The sequence below is a fragment of the Leptodactylus fuscus genome, chromosome 5 (assembly GCF_031893055.1).
Source record: "Leptodactylus fuscus isolate aLepFus1 chromosome 5, aLepFus1.hap2, whole genome shotgun sequence".
NCBI classification, from domain to species: domain Eukaryota; kingdom Metazoa; phylum Chordata; class Amphibia; order Anura; family Leptodactylidae; genus Leptodactylus; species Leptodactylus fuscus.
This window is the reverse complement of record NC_134269.1, coordinates 17,722,815-17,739,599: the sequence shown is the minus strand read 5'-3', so window position 1 is coordinate 17,739,599 and position 16,785 is coordinate 17,722,815. Positions and strand designations below refer to the sequence as shown.

The following is a 16,785-nucleotide window of genomic DNA, read 5'->3' as shown; positions in this document are numbered from 1 at the left end:
GTAAAGTCAGGGAGTATCCCATAAAATACATAAGAAGGATTGGCACGGAAAAAAGGGCCAGTCATTCTTTGCTTTGCCAACCTGTATCAGCTGTCAGACAGGGCGGAGGCTGCCGTGTATGTGAGTAATGAGTATATAAGCTTCTCCACCTGCTATATATATACTGCACTGCTCAGTAATGTCCTCTACAAACACATCGCTCCTTCCTCGGGGCCTCGCCCTCTTAGCACACTTTTCGTTCTCTTTGAAAACAAGATCTTTGGTGGACCCACAAGGGGATTTGGGCATTATGACCCAGTAACCCCCAGTGTTTGATCCAGTAGCTTTTGTTCATGGTTTAGGCTCTCGGCTCTCGGGGTGGAGAGTCGTGTGTTTAACAGGAGATTAGGGAATGGTTACTGAAAGCTTCTGAAAAGCCGAGAGGCTGGAAACGGTGAGAGAAAGCAGCAGGTAGGAAGAAGTGATCTCACTTAAAGGAGCATTCCACCTTACGTTATCGCGTGATGTGTCATAGGGGTATGTCAGGAGATAACGTAACTCCTGGCCTTGAACTGGGACCAGTGATCGGAATGAAGGGTTGGGGGCGGGGAAAATGCGTGAGCCTGCGGATAAAAGCCTCATCCTAAACTTATCAATCACTATTCTAATTTCCTATTCCAAAGATATAAGCCCTGTTAGCGTTTATGCAAATTAGTGTCTAATAGCCAATTGGGCTATTTCTGTGTGCTGCATGTCATGCTGTGTTACCGCCCACTTAGTAGACCCTAATTTGCATCAACACTAAAAGGGCTTATATCTTTGGAATAGCTGAAAGGATTTGGATATACAAAACACCAAAGTGCTCAGAGTAACAGCATCAGTCAGATGATGGATGTCATTGGGTTGTCCTCTTTAAAGTATTTTAGTAGATTATCCAAAAAATTGAAGCTTCTCCAGTGCCCCGTATTATAGTAAAGAATAGAGAGCCTCATCTGACTAGAGTGGCTACAAAGAGTGTCCCTCACTGTGGAGGACCTGTCCTGTCCTACAACCCACTGATTAGAATGGGCTGTGTGTAATTCCTAGATTCCCCTGTGGTGTCACTGCAGGGAAAGTGAACACATACGGCCAGGTTCCCCAAAGCTGATCAGTGATGGTTCCAGCAATGGTCAAGGGACCCAGTAACAAGTAGGGACAGTCCTGAATTTTTCCCATTCTGGTTAGCCAAATACCTATATAACATATGCTGGACATTGAAATTTTCTATAATTTATTACAAATAATTTTTACAGGTTACAAAAGCTTGATTGGCAGATTAGACACTGATCATGTGATGCAGGAGGCACAGTCAGTTGTTAAGATGACATCGGAAGCATTGAGATTGGAGGTGACAAGGAGGAGGATGGCAGTCTGATATCCTGTACATAGAGAGGAGAGGTAAGCAAGTCTCATCCACATATCACAAGTTCTATCTTAGTCCTCTCTGGTCCTTTCCTTATTCATCTTCCTTTGGATTGGGGTTGCCAGATTCCCAGCTCTGGATGAGAGCGCTACGCTGCCGCCGGGTGCGTGGGCTGTCCAAAACCTGACCAAGGGAAGATAACATACATATAATGTCATATGAAGGCTTACAATAATCACTATAATCACAAGAACTCGGCCTGGTCCATGAATCTCAGGCATAATATCCACTAAATACCAGGGATATTATTAATAACCCACTAGACACCAGTGATATAATTAATAACCCACTAGACACCAGGGATATTTTTAATAACCCACTAGACACCAGGGATATTATATAATAATCCACTAGACACCAGGGATATTATATAATAATCCACTAGACACCAGGGATATTATTAATAAGCCACTAAATACCAGGGATATTATTAATAATCCACTAAACACCAGGGATATTATTAATAATCCACTAGACACCAGGGATATTATATAATAACCCACTAGATGCCAGGGATATTATTAATAACCTACTAAATACCAGGAATATAATTAATAACCCACTAGACACCAGGGATATTATATAATAATCCACTAGACACCAGGGATATTATTAATAATCCACTAGACACCAGAGATATTATATAATAATCCACTAGACACCAGGGATATTATTAATAATCCACTAGACACCAGGGATATTATTAATAATCCACTAGACACCAGAGATATTATATAATAATCCACTAGACACCAGGGATATTATTAATAATCCACTAGACACCAGGGATATTATTAATAATCCACTAGACACCAGGGATATTATTAATAATCCACTAGACACCAGGGATATTATTAATAATCCACTAGACACCAGTGATATTATATGATAATCCACTAGACACCAGAGATATTATTAATAACCCACTAGACACCAGGGATATTATTAATAATCCACTAGACACCAGGGATATTATTAATAATCCACTAGACACCAGGGATATTACTAATAACCCACTAAATACCAGGGATATAATTAATAACCCACTAGACACCAGGGATATAATTAATAACCCACTAGACACCAGGGTTACTATATAATAATCCACTAGACACCAGGGATATTATATAATAATCCACTAGACACCAGGGATATTATATAATAATCCACTAGACACCAGGGATATATATTATGAATAGCCCAATAGACACCAGAGATATTATTAATAACCCACTAGACACCAGGGATATTATTAATAATACACTAGACACCAGGGATATAATTAATAATCCACTAGACACCAGGGATATTACTAATAACCCACTAAATACCAGGGATATAATTAATAACCCACTAGACACCAGGGATATAATTAATAACCCACTAGACACCAGGGTTATTATATAATAATCCACTAGACACCAGGGATATTATATAATAATCCACTAGACACCAGGGATATTATATAATAATCCACTAGACACCAGGGATATATATTATGAATAGCCCAATAGACACCAGGGATATTATTAATAGCTCATTTGACACCAGGATTATTAATAACCCACTAAACACCAGGAATATTTCTAATAATCCACCACACATCAGGCATATTATTATGATATATAATATAATGTACTAGACATCTCTTAAATTATTAATAACTAGAGATGAGCGAGCAGGTATTTGATGGAATACTATGTTATGGCTCATTGGCATTGGAGCATAATCTCTCAGCAGAAGTGTCAGTCAGGAAGCACAAAATAACTATATTCACATGGACCCCAGCTATGTGACTGTACTATAGGGACTGCTCTGGTGACAGACTCCCTTTATTATAAAATGGGTTGCCTAATTATAACAACCCTTGTCTGGATGCCCTTTTGAGAAATATGGATGACATGGGGAGCATGGAGGTGTTGTGTGTATCCCTATGGCTGACATATGTATACACTACCTTGTCTGCTGGAGGCTTGTCTGTGAGGAGGTGGAGTCTAAGTTCGGACCACAAAGACTGCTGTAGTCCGATTTTAGACTCCGCCTCCTCACAGACGAGCCTCCGGCAGAACCAGCGTTGATTGGCCAAATGCTGTACACTGGCCAATCAACGCTGGTCAATTCATTCCTATGAGAAAAAGTAAGCTCCCTCATAACAGCAAGCTGCCAGCTCTCCTGACTAGCAAGGACGAGCCTGCTGCACAACCAGCGTTGATTTGCCGCAGGCTCGTCTTTGCTAGTCGGGAGAGCTGGCAGCTTGCGGTTACGAGGGAGCTGACATTTTATCAGCGCAACTGCAAGCGCTGTGTAGTTAAAGCGCACAGACCCCATAAACTATAATGGGGTCCGTGCGCTTTAACTGCACAGCGTTCCTTTTAAACACTCTCCTCCTGCTACTCGTGGACTTGGTGACTCTCCATTAGTTGAATAGTGGTTTCCCCTGAAACGAGCATTTTTTCCCCTTAGACTATAATGGGATTCAATGTTGGATCGAGTAGTCGAATATTGAGGCTCTACTGGAAACGAATATCGAATCTTGAATATTTCACTACTCGCTCATCTCTATGAATAACCCACTAGAAACCTGGAATATTAGCAAATCTTCTAGATAACAGAGGTATTAGCAATAATACACCAGGGATATCATTAATAAGACCCCAGGGATACTAAGAACCTTCTAGACTCCAGGTACATTAGTAATCCGCTAGAGACAGTGTTGTAGATTTTCTTATACTGTATAAGAGTTAGACTGAATTTAACTGAGCCAGGTTTATCACAGTGTCTGATGCTGGAATATTAATCTCCCATTATTACTGTTTAGGCTCGGTTCACATCTGACCCCTATCCCTAATCCTGTGGATAGGAAATAAGTGTACTTTTAGGCCCAAGCCCTTTAAATCACTAGACCACCAGGGATATAACAAAATCTCTGGCAATTCTGCATTGACCAAGGTGGACTATTTTAGGCCAGAGGATATGGACAATATAGGCTTTAGTTAAGGGAGTCACATGGGACATTGGATTATGGGAGCTCCCAAATACTCCAGTGGGTCACCATGAGTCAAACATTGACATTGCTGTATATACCGGTACACAGTACCAAGTATTGACTCTCCATAGCATTAAGCTGTGAAGTATGGTATAATATGAGTCTTGTGTTACAGGGTGAGCGATTGTTGGCCTTGTATATGGACAATGGTGACTTTAGCTGAGACCCTAGAACACGACTCCGCGCCATGACATGTACACCGCCCTCGCTCCGCATTACCTGTTCTCCGTTCACTGCGGCCTCTTTGTTCGGTGGCCAGTTAACCTCTAACTTCCCCCAGTTTGGACGCTCTGAAACAGAAAACACGGATTATACTTGTTGAGTCACCGACCATTACAATAACATCTCCTGGTTGCACAACGAAATATAACAAACACTCCACTTAATATTAAACCTCGTGTGTCTTCCATGGAGATAACAATGTCTAGCCGGCCATATCGTACAGCTTCACCGTACAAATAAAGCTTTACAGGTTATTACAAACAGGATCGGGTCCTGATCTGGGAAGACGACTCAATTTGGCAACGTGTCATAGTCAGCGTGCAGTGGTCATTATGGTGGCCCAGGGAGGACATACTTGGCCTGGAGCCATTCTATGTCTCTACTATGGATATGTATTGGTATGATGTATTGTTGATATACACACGCTATATTATTATAGTATTGGCACTCCTCCTCCTTCATATTAGTTATATAACCAAGTCTATGAATAAAAGCACTGTGCTCTGAACACAAGCTAATATTTGGAGAAGCCTGTCTGACCACGCTACATGACATCACGATCTATAAGGCAGGACAGCACAGGTTAGCTTGTAGCGTAGGAGATGGATAGAATATCTGCATTACTGCTTGTATGGAAGGTATATGACCTAGAAAAGTATTAAAGGGGTTATCCGGTTTTTAGAATTGATGACCTATCCTGCAATGGGACAGGATTTGCACTCGCCACTACAGTGTGTACAGTGCATGCGCAGCGTAGCCGTATGTCTGTAAACATTACCAAGAGCCATCAATCATGGAAACTGGATAACTCCTTTAAGTACTCACGACATACGCTCCTCCAGCTCCGCTCTAGTAATGCTCCTACTCTGACCTGGACAAGAATTGAGTTATACACTAAGGCTTCACGTTGCGGAAAAGCACTTTTTTTTGTTGCTGATTTTGTTGCGGTTTTTTGAGCCAAAGCCAGAAGTGGATTAAGCAGAAGGGAGAAGTATAAGAACTTCCTATAGTGTTCCCATTGCCTCTGTGGCCTCACCTGAGTTTAGCTGAAAAACTGCAGCAAAATCTGCAACAAAAAAAGCAGCTTTTCTGCAATGTGGGGCCTCAGCCCAAGACCGGGGCCCCATGTGGAGTAAATGCCACGGCTTGGCGGCGACAGAAACGTTGTGGCAAAAATCGTGGCATTTAACAGTTCCTGCAAAGTGGATGGAATTCTAGAGAATCCCATCCACACATTGTGGAAAAATACACACAGTGCACACGCTATGATTTGCAAAACTATTTTTGGAACTCTCAGCAAGTCAATTATATCTACAAAAATGCTGGCGGTTTCCCTATAGGTATAAATGAAAGGGAAAAGTGCTATCGCCGCTGCATTTTTTCCCACAGCGTTTTTTCGCTGCTGCCTTAACCTAAAGGGGTGTTCCAGGAATTAGGATAGGTCATCAATGAAAAATTGGAAGGTGTCTGACACCTGCACCCCCCGTCAGTCAGCAGTTTGAGTGTTGCGGCTGCTTCACTACTTAGGGGGGTTAACACCTGCACCTGGTCTCCACTTTAGCCAATCCAGTTTGTTTCCGTCTTCTGCCCCAAGAAACTGGACAGGGAACAGAAACCCCGCAGTCAGTTTTCAAACCCATTCACTCGAATCGCCCGTGTGCGTCTTCTGCCCTCCGTGGCGAAACCAGCAAAGTCGGACATGCAGGACTTTGTATCCGGTTAAAAAAATGGTTTCCCCGTGGGCAGGCAGAAGACGCTCACGGGCGGTCACTTTGCAAACTCATTCAAGTGAATGGGTTTGAAAACTGACCGCCGGGTTTCCGTCCCCTGTCGAGTTTCTCGGGGCAGAAGACGGAAACCAGACGGATTGGCTAAAGCGGAGACCGGGCGCTGATGTGAACCCGCCCTTACCAAGCACAGTGCCCTACATTGTATAGTGTCTGTGCTTGGTATCACAGCTCAGCACTGATTACTCGATTGGGACTGAGCTGAGATCAAACCATATAATCTTTAAACATCACGTGTTATAGTCTGTCAAGTTATGGCGGCAGAGAGTGCAACTCCTGTATGTCCACTGCGGATATATTTCAGCAATGTGCAGTTGGGATTACCCAGAATCTGCAACAAAAAAGCTGCGCTTCTACAACATGGGGCCTCAGCCTAAAGTGGGTTTTCTTAACCAGACCACCATTTCCACCCGAGACTTTCCATAGTAAAGCTCTCACCTGGTTGGTAGACACTTTGGAAATCAGGAACGATCTCTTGTGTCTTCTGTGTTTTCTCCCCATCGATCTCATCCATCCCATAAACACTACTTCTCTGCCTCCGGAGTTCCCGTTCTCTCTCCTTCACCTCTTCTATTTCTCTCTCCAGCAGGGATCGCGGGCTTGGTGACCGCAGCAGCTGATAGGGGCTTCCAGGAGGAACGGGGGAGTCAGCAGAATTAGCGAGAGTGAATTCTGACGAGTTTGTACGGTAGATTTCGGCAGGCATTGATCGACGGGAATCCGCAGGGGCGGGGCGAGAGAAGTCAGCTGGGGTGGAGCGACGGGAATCTGCAGGGGCGGAGTTATAAGTATTCCCTGGGGCAGGCCTTCGGATCACTGAGCTGTGCTCTATGATTATAACATTGCTGCCATTGGCCTCCGCATACGAGGGCCCCTTCTTGGTCTGTTTTGTAGGAACCACGTGGTTGGTTGATGTAGGGGCTTCCTGGTGGTTTGGTGGGGGGACTTCTTGAGGTTTTGGTTGTTGTTGGGGCTCACTCTGCTTCTTCAGGATCGGAGCATCGGATGGCTCTGTAAAGAATACAAGAGATTAGATGTCTTAAAGGGATGGTGACTTTTTAAAGCCATGTGCTGAATAGCTAGACGTGGCCAACCATCCCTGTCCATGTTTGCCAGTACATTGCATTACGCTGAGTGCAGGGCCTGAGGAGTCGGAGCACATAACAGGGAGTTTCTCTTTGATGTTCTATGATGTCATGTTCTTCCCCTCGGGCCCTGCACGATGCATAACACAGTGTGTCACATCAGCCTGGCTTAAAGGGAATGTATCAACAAATTTTTTGTTATTTATTATAACTATGTTCTGTACATGATTACAGGGGCGTCTGAGCTTCTCCTCAGCATTTAATGATACACTTTACTGCATAGTCATGGACATAGGCAGCAATAGTCTGGAGCCGACTCATTGAGGTCTATGGGCAGGTTTCTAGGCATTTGAGTATATAAAGTGACATCATCCAGTGTTAGTAGTGATGTAATGATGGCTCAGTGGTCTTATCTATAGAGGTCTTATCTTCTACTGTAATACTACATGCTGCATTTTGTTTTATGTGCTTCAAGTCTGTTGGAGGATATGAACCACCAAAAAAATGGAAGTTACCAACAATGAAATGTGTATGGGACGTATACATCAGGCAGGTTGGATCCTAATGGTGGTGTCATGGACTTCACTATTAATGATCTATTACATGCAGTGACCATTGTATGGCACTGTGTTTATGGCTGGGACATTGATTCCAGTGTGCAATAGGCCTTGTCATCAGCTGATCGGTAGGGGTGCTATTGATGACCTATCCTAAGTGTAGGTTATCAATAATACAGTCACCGACACCCTATAACCAGTCTAATTCTCCATGCCTTGGGATGGGCAATACCACATCTGCTTATTAAAATAAGAGATGCCCCTTGGTTATAGTAAAATAATATACACATATGACTGCGCCAGTGTTGATGGGAGTCATATCCCGGTGCGTAGCTATAGGGGGTGGTCTGGAGTCTTAGGGGGGCCCAAAGAACGCTCTACAGCATAAGTATTATATATAGAACAAGGTAAGTGGGGCCCCCATTACATATTTAGCATTGGGTCTCAGGAGCCTCAGGTTACGCCTCTGACCCCATCCATATATCATGAGAGAAGACATGGAAAATCTGTCCAATTATTGCATAGTAATATATCATGTGGAGTTTGGGATGGCTCCATCTTATTTTTGGTTACCAGCACCCTACAGTAATGGTAACAAGTGATAACCACTAGGTAGCGCTGTCTATAGATGGGTCTGTCCAGTTTGGTTGATGCTTCAAGTTAAGCTGCTGGTCTGAGCCATTAAAGGGATTCTACCATTAAAATCAAATTTTTTGTCCCTAACACGTAGGAATAGCCTTATGAAAGGCTATTCGTCTCCTACTTATAGATGTCTTCTCTGTGGCGCCGTTCTGTAGAAATCCCAGTTTTCGCCGCTATGCAAATGAGTTCTCTCGCAGCACTGGGGGCGTCCCCAATGCTGCGAGAGAACTCTCCAGCACCACCTACATCTTCTTCAGGAATGGGTCTTCTTTGTGTTTTCTTCCAGCGGCGTCTTCAAACTTCTAGGCCTTGGGAAGCTTGTAATACCATGTAAGCGGCCATTTTATTGTGGTCGACTGGCATGCACAGTCGGCTTTGCCCTAGGCCCGTGGCCTAGAAGTTTGAAGCCAACTCCCGGAAGAAGACGCATGAAGACCCCGTTCCTGAAGAAGATGGGGACGGTGCTGGAGAGTTCTCTCGCAGCATTGGGGACACCCCCCAGTGCTGTTTGAGCGCTGAGGACCGCCCCCAGTGCTGTGAGAAAACTCATTTGCATACCAGCGAAAACCGGGATTTCTATGGAGCAGCGGCGCGGAGAAGACATCTAAAGGTAGGAGAAGAATAGCCTTTCTTAAGGCTATTCCTATGTTTTTGGTAAAAAAAAAATAAAAATATTTTAATGGTAGAATCCCTTTAAAGAGCCTGACATTGACATACAGAGTAGTCACCTGTAGGTGGCAGATTTCTTGCTCCTGGAGGAGAGCTCATTTACATACTGGTTCCCAGCAAGCATTGCCTGTACCAGCTGGATCTCCACAAGCAGTGACAGCACTGACTGTATGGGCCACCAGTCCAGTTACATCTCGAGAAATCATTTGCTATAAATATTACTCCTTGTAAGTCACCCAGGGGCTCACCAGACCTGTGCCCATACTAACTGGCATACAAGGGTGTGCCGCAGCAGTGGTGGTGATACCACCGTATTGACATTGGTTTTGGTCTGTAAAGAGGCACACCCTGTGCCAGGCATCCTGACCATGACTGCTCCCTGAGGTGCCCGGCTAATCTCTACCAGTTTCGTTATTTTAGAGCATTGCAGGAACAATAATGAGAACTCCATTCATGCCAGGTAAATAAAGAAAGGATGGTGAGAGAAGTGACGGGTACACAAGTAGCGGTGCCCTGCTGGCATGGAGGCTGGCTGCCTTGGTTTCTGTACTGAACTTTGTCTAGTGATTTGCATTGTGAGCAGGGAAGTCTTCACACCTGACACTAGAGAGAATGTCATGTAGAAGAAGCATCAGAGCGCAGCTCTGGAGTATAATACAGGATAAGTAATGTATGTACACAGTGACTGTACCAGCAGAATAGTGAGCGCAGCTCTGGAGTATAATACAGGATAAGTAATGTAATGTATGTACACAGTGACTGCACCAGCAGAATAGTGAGCGCAGCTCTGGAGTATAATACAGGATATGTAATGTAATGTATGTACACAGTGACTGCGCCAGCAGAATAGTGAGCGCAGCTCTGGAGTATAATACAGGATAAGTAATGTATGTACACAGTGACTGTACCAGCAGAATAGTGAGCGCAGCTCTGGAGTATAATACAGGATAAGTAATGTAATGTATGTACACAGTGACTGCGCCAGCAGAATAGTGAGCGCAGCTCTGGAGTATAATACAGGATAAGTAATGTAATGTATGTACACAGTGACTGCACCAGCAGAATAGTGAGCGCAGCTCTGGAGTATAATACAGGATAAGTAATGTAATGTATGTACACAGTGACTGCACCAGCAGAATAGTGAGCGCAGCTCTGGAGTATAATACAGGATAAGTAATGTAATGTATGTACACAGTGACTGCACCAGCAGAATAGTGAGCGCAGCTCTGGAGTATAATACAGGATAAGTAATGTAATGTATGTACACAGTGACTGTACCAGTAGTATAGTGAGCGCAGCTCTGGAGTATAATACAGGATAAGTAATGTAATGTATGTACACAGTGACTGCACCAGCAGAATAGTGAGCGCAGCTCTGGAGTATAATACAGGATAAGTAATGTAATGTATGTACACAGTGACTGTACCAGCAGAATAGTGAGCGCGGCTCTGGAGTATAATACAGGATAAGTAATGTAATGTATGTACACAGTGACTGTACCAGCAGAATAGTGAGCGCGGCTCTGGAGTATAATACAGGATAAGTAATGTAATGTATGTACACAGTGACTGCACCAGCAGAATAGTGAGCGCAGCTCTGGAGTATAATACAGGATAAGTAATGTAATGTATGTACACAGTGACTGTACCAGCAGAATAGTGAGCGCAGCTCTGGAGTATAATACAGGATAAGTAATGTAATGTATGTACACAGTGACTGCACCAGCAGAATAGTGAGTGCAGCTCTGGGGTATAATACAGGATAAGTAATGTAATGTATGTACACAGTGACTGCACCTGCAGAATAGTGAGCGCAGCTCTGGAGTATAATACAGGATAAGTAATGTAATGTATGTACACAGTGACTGTACCAGCAGAATAGTGAGCGCAGCTCTGGCGTATAATACAGGATAAGTAATGTAATGTATGTACACAGTGACTGCATCAGCAGAATAGTGAGCGCAGCTCTGGAGTATAATACAGGATGTAACTCAGGATGAGTACAGGATAAGTAATGTCATGTATGTACACAGAGACTGTACCAGCAAAATAGTGAGCGCAGCTCTGGAGTATAATACAGGATAAGTAATGTAATGTATGTACACAGTGACTGCACCAGCAGAATAGTGAGTGCAGCTCTGGAGTATAATACAGGATAAGTAATGTAATGTATGTACACAGTGACTGCACCAGCAGAATAGTGAGCGCAGCTCTGAAGTATAATACAGAATATAACTCAGGATCAGTACAGGATAAGTAATGTATGTGCACAGTGACTGCAACAGCAGAATAGTGAGCGCAGGTCTGGAGTATAATACAGGATAAGTAATGTAATGTATATACACAGTGACTGTACCAGCAGAATAGTGAGCACAGGTCTGGAGTATAATACAGGATAAGTAATGTAATGTATATACACAGTGACTGTACCAGCAGAATAGTGAGCACAGCTCTGGAGTATAATACAGGATAAGTAATGTAATGTATGTACACAGTGACTGCACCAGCAGAATAGTGAGCGCAGCTCTGGAGTATAATACAGGATAAGTAATGTAATGTATATACACAGTGACTGTACCAGCAGAATAGTGAGCACAGCTCTGGAGTATAATACAGGATAAGTAATGTATGTACACAGTGACTGTACCAGCAGAATAGTGAGCACAGCTCTGGAGTATAATACAGGATAAGTAATGTAATGTATGTACACAATGACTGCACCAGCAGAATAGTGAGCACAGCTCTGGAGTATAATACAGAATATAACTCAGGATCAGTACAGGATAAGTAATGTATGTACACAGTGACTGCACCAGCAGAATAGTGAGCGCAGCTCTGGAGTATAATACAATGTAATGTATGCATACAATCGGTCAAATTTATTAAAGGGATTGTCTGGGGAGTATCAATACTGGCACAGTAACCAGAGCTTTATGTAGAGGCTGTCTCAGATGTCCCGGAGCAATAATTTCCTCATAATCTCTTTATGAGCCTTCTGATAACATACAGATATTACACTATTTATCTAATGATGATATAATGGATCTAACACTTCTAGCAGTAACCTAACTTATTACATCATTGGGTCCGAATATATACAGAAAGATACATAATACAGCGTCGTATGGAGATCAAAAACTTGTGTTAGGTGTCAAGAAACACAGTGCAATATTGGACATTGTAATGGTGATTTCCTCTACACTTTAACCTCTATTTGTCCGACAACAATTCCCCTCATCCTTGTAGACCTGTATATACCTGTATACTTAGCTTGGCCGAGCCTGCACATGTGTTCAGTGGAGCTTATCTCTTTTGGGAACAGGAGATGAGATATTTTGAGATCCGATGTCTCCAGACCTACTTTCTTCCTACATGTTTCAGACTATGAGCCTCAACCCTCCTTCACATTAGATAGTTGGCCAATCCCACCAACATTGGCAGGTTAGCTGACTTCCATCTATTGTGGATGGCATCTTTAGATGGGGTGGGTGGGATGTTGCAAAGAACAGGTTAGGTGAGAAAAACAAGTCCCCAATGATGGACGAATGGTCATGTATATAGCAACTGGTCTGGATAGAAATACTAGAGTCCCTGGGATTGTAGAGGCACAAACAAGGGTGGTCATGTTAGAAGATTTAGTAAGGACAAGGGTGACTGGGCACCTGCACATGATGATGGCTACCAGAGGTGGGTTTCTGTTGACCCATCAATGGTGTCGATAACTTCTAACATGGCGTAAGACACTTTGACAGAACTACTTACCTGTGTTCATGCTCTCAAATATCATTTTCCGTTCCTGCAGCTCCTGCTGAGGCCCTCGGTCGTAGGTGCCCATGACTTTGCCCAACTCCACCAAGTCTTGCTCCCTTTGGGTCTCCAGCTGGATCTCCCTCTGCATCTGTGCTCCAGCCAGCTGGCGTTCCTTCCCAGGTATGGCCACTGGCTCCACCGATATTGTCCTTCTGCGTACCTCAACCAACTCCGGCTGCCCAATAGGAGAGCTGATGCCCCTCTCTTGACGTAGACTCATCTCTCTTTCCATGGCCAGGCGGATCTCGCGCTCTATGGGGGTCTCGGTCGGAGTCGATGCATCTTCTACCATTTCTCTGTCCTTCATCTCAGGTGTCTTCTCAGAAGGCTCGTCCTGTGTAACTGACCCTTGCCTTGTGTCTCCCTGCTCTGCTGTGACTGTTCTTACCTCACTGCCAGTGCAAATAAGAGACGGCCACTCCTTCTCCCGGCATGCTACTGGCTGGTCTTGGTCTAGTGTCCCCTCCCTGCCAGGGAGAGCGTCCAGATCAGGTGTCACTTCCCCGTCTGTTTCCTCTCCTGAGGCTATAACCTGTCCACCTGCTTCCGAGTTACTTCTAATACCCTCCTGTACTTCCTCCTGGGCACCTGCCGAGTCTTCCCTGTGTGCTGCTGCCTCTTCCACCTGCTTGTCTGCACCTGTTGTTTCTTCATTTACCTGTTCAGTCGCTTCCTCCGCCCTCAGCTGTACCCCCAGCTCCTCTCCTGACACGTGTAGAGCTATGTCAGTGTTGTCACTACACTCCTGTCTGTCGCTATTCACCTGTGCGGCTGCACCTGCTCCCTGTAATGTCACCTGTCCACCTGCCATTGTTGTTGTTCCTGTCACTTGCATGGTGGAATGTTCTTCCTTTACTATGATCACTGCACTGGTATCTGCATCCTCCTTAGAAACCTGGGCACCTGTATCAGCCCCCTCACCTGTCACTTCTGAAACCTGGGGACCTGTAGCAGCCCCCTCACCTGTCGCCTCTGAAACCTGGGCACCTGTATCAGCCCCCTCACCTGTCGCCTCTGAAACCTGGGCACCTGTAGCAGCCCCCTCACCTGTCGCCTCTGAAACCTGGGGACCTGTATCAGCCCCCTCACCTGTCGCCTCTGAAACCTGGGGACCTGTATCAGCCCCCTCACCTGTCGCCTCTGAAACCTGGGGACCTGTAGCAGCCCCCTCACCTGTCGCCTCTGAAACCTGGGGACCTGTAGCAGCCCCCTCACCTGTCGCCTCTGAAACCTGGGCACCTGTATCAGCCCCCTCACCTGTCGCCTCTGAAACCTGGGGACCTGTATCAGCCCCCTCACCTGTCGCCTCTGAAACCTGGGGACCTGTAGCAGCCCCCTCACCTGTCGCCTCTGAAACCTGGGGACCTGTAGCAGCCCCCTCACCTGTCGCCTCTGAAACCTGGGCACCTGTATCAGCCCCCTCACCTGTCGCCTCTGAAACCTGGGGACCTGTAGCAGCCCCCTCACCTGTCGCCTCTGAAACCTGGGGACCTGTAGCAGCCCCCTCACCTGTCGCCTCTGTCACAATAGTCTGGACCAGCATGTCTAACCACCTATCACCTGCGTCTGACACCTGTGCACCCCTGTTCTTGTCTGCCCCTAGATTCTCACTTGTCTCCGAAATTGTAGCTTGTGAAGCACTGTCTTCATCTGTCTTTTGGGGAACTAGCTCCTCATCTGCCACTTGCTCACCTGTCACTTGTGGCACAGTCTCCTCTCTTGTCACCTGTGGCACTGTCACCTCGGCAGTCACTTGTATCTCATCACCTGTCACAGTCTCCTTGCCTTTCACCTGTGGTACTGTACCTGTCACTTGTGGATCAGTCTTCTCACCTGTCACCTGTGGCACATCCTTCTCATCTGCCACCTCTGACCCCTGATTTTCTCTTTCCTCCCCCGAGGGGCCATTTTCATCCACTGACACCAATAACCCTACTGGCACCTCCACCTTATTCTCTGAAGCCTGCTCCTCACTGACCTGGTGGGCTGTCTCTTCTTCGGGCCCCTTATCTTCTGTAGTCTTCTCTTCCTCCTCTATCTTGCTCTCCACTATTCCAGCTCCTAGCCCCCCTATATCTACCCCAGGCCCCTCACTCACTGTTGTCTCCTCCACCTGTTCTTTCCCTTCACCAGGTGTGCCGCCTGGATGTGTCACTGGCTCCCCCTTGTGGTCAGAGTCAGAAGCACAGCAGCTGTCATTTGACTCTGGGCTGGCGGCAGTGCTGGCATGTGACTGCTTATCATCAGGGCTCTGCATTCTCTGCTCTGACGCCATTGCTTCTTGTGCAGAATTCCTGTATTAATGAGATAACATTTTCCATGATTATCAATGGTCGGATACAGATTACTTCCTTATACAGTTTCCAGCAAAATTATTCAACCCCCATTGTACATTAGGTTTGTCTCAGGCTAGCAATGGTCACCTGATGAGCCCCTGAACTTCTGGTTCAAGCAGTCCTAGGACTAGAAGGAACGGGGAACATGATGCCCCAAACCAAAGGCATGGGGTAGGTGAGTGTTACCATATTTCTGATGCAGCTTCCTTATGCTACCACCCAACTACTGACCACAGCCTTGGAAGACCTGCATGTCATGTATCAGACTCTAGGGCGGCGCTAGTGATTTCACAATTCTGATGAAAATTAGAATTTTGCTTCTTTGAAGTGGCAAATTTATCAATTTATTGTCCAGCCCTATCTCAGGCCTATCTGATATAACTGGTCAAGTCTTCAGGACTGGTGTCAGGTGGGCTGGAGATACAACACATCACAAGCCTGGACTGACTAGGGGTTTCTATATAGTCAAGAGAATGCACCAAAAACTTAAGAAGAGCTCATGGCCTTACACAAACAAGGAAACAGATACAAGAAGATAGCAAAGGATTGTCCCAGGAGATACAGCTAGAGGCAAAGTTTAAAGAAAACAAGCTAAAGCTACCTGGAAGTGACAGAATCAGGAAGTTGTCACCGGGGCCACCAGATTCCTGAGGAGGTCATGACTGCAACAGATCTGCAGCAAGATTATGATGGTGGCAGGCACCAAACACCAAAGGTCTCCATGGCCCAACTCCAGGACGTAGACCTCTACTGACCCAAAAGCTCAGGAAAAGTTTCAATAACCCACAGACGTTTTGGGTTTCTGTTCTGTAGAGCGAAGAAACAAAGTGGAAGGAGAAGGAAGAGTCCCTGGAAGATTCTAGAGTTGTCTGATGAACGCCATAAAAAATAGAGGAGCGACTGCAGCATGCAAAGACCAGGAGTGACCTGGAGGCCATGGACCATGATTGCTCAGGACCGCTGACTTTTCATCACATTTGCAGAAGATCATAACAGCGAACGCTGCTCTACTAAGTACTAAAGCTGCTGGTCAATGGCGTAACTAAAATCTTGTGGGCCCTGATCAGTCTTTCGTCCGGGGCCACTACCTCATCCCTACAGAGAATACTTGATAGTGATGGCTACGGGAGCTAAGGAGTTTAATCCACCTTAGTGTGGTTAGGGGAATCTGGGGGTCTCCTTGGTTTATGG

The 16,785-nt window shown here is 45.3% G+C and overlaps 1 protein-coding gene across 1 annotated transcript; it reads right to left on the bottom strand.

Annotated features, from left to right (window-relative positions):
* Positions 1 to 1,232: 1,232 nt before the first annotated feature.
* On the bottom strand, positions 1,233 to 15,533 carry MISP3 (MISP family member 3). The gene is made up of 6 exons (XM_075272987.1): positions 15,051 to 15,533; positions 14,750 to 14,984; positions 13,211 to 14,161; positions 6,935 to 7,507; positions 4,707 to 4,777; positions 1,233 to 1,564 (listed from the first exon to the last, which is right to left on the bottom strand). Exons 1-6 carry the CDS (start codon positions 15,531 to 15,533, stop codon positions 1,475 to 1,477), a joined length of 2,403 nt encoding a protein of 800 aa, XP_075129088.1. The 3' UTR covers positions 1,233 to 1,474.
* Between the last annotated feature and the right edge of the window lie 1,252 nt (positions 15,534 to 16,785).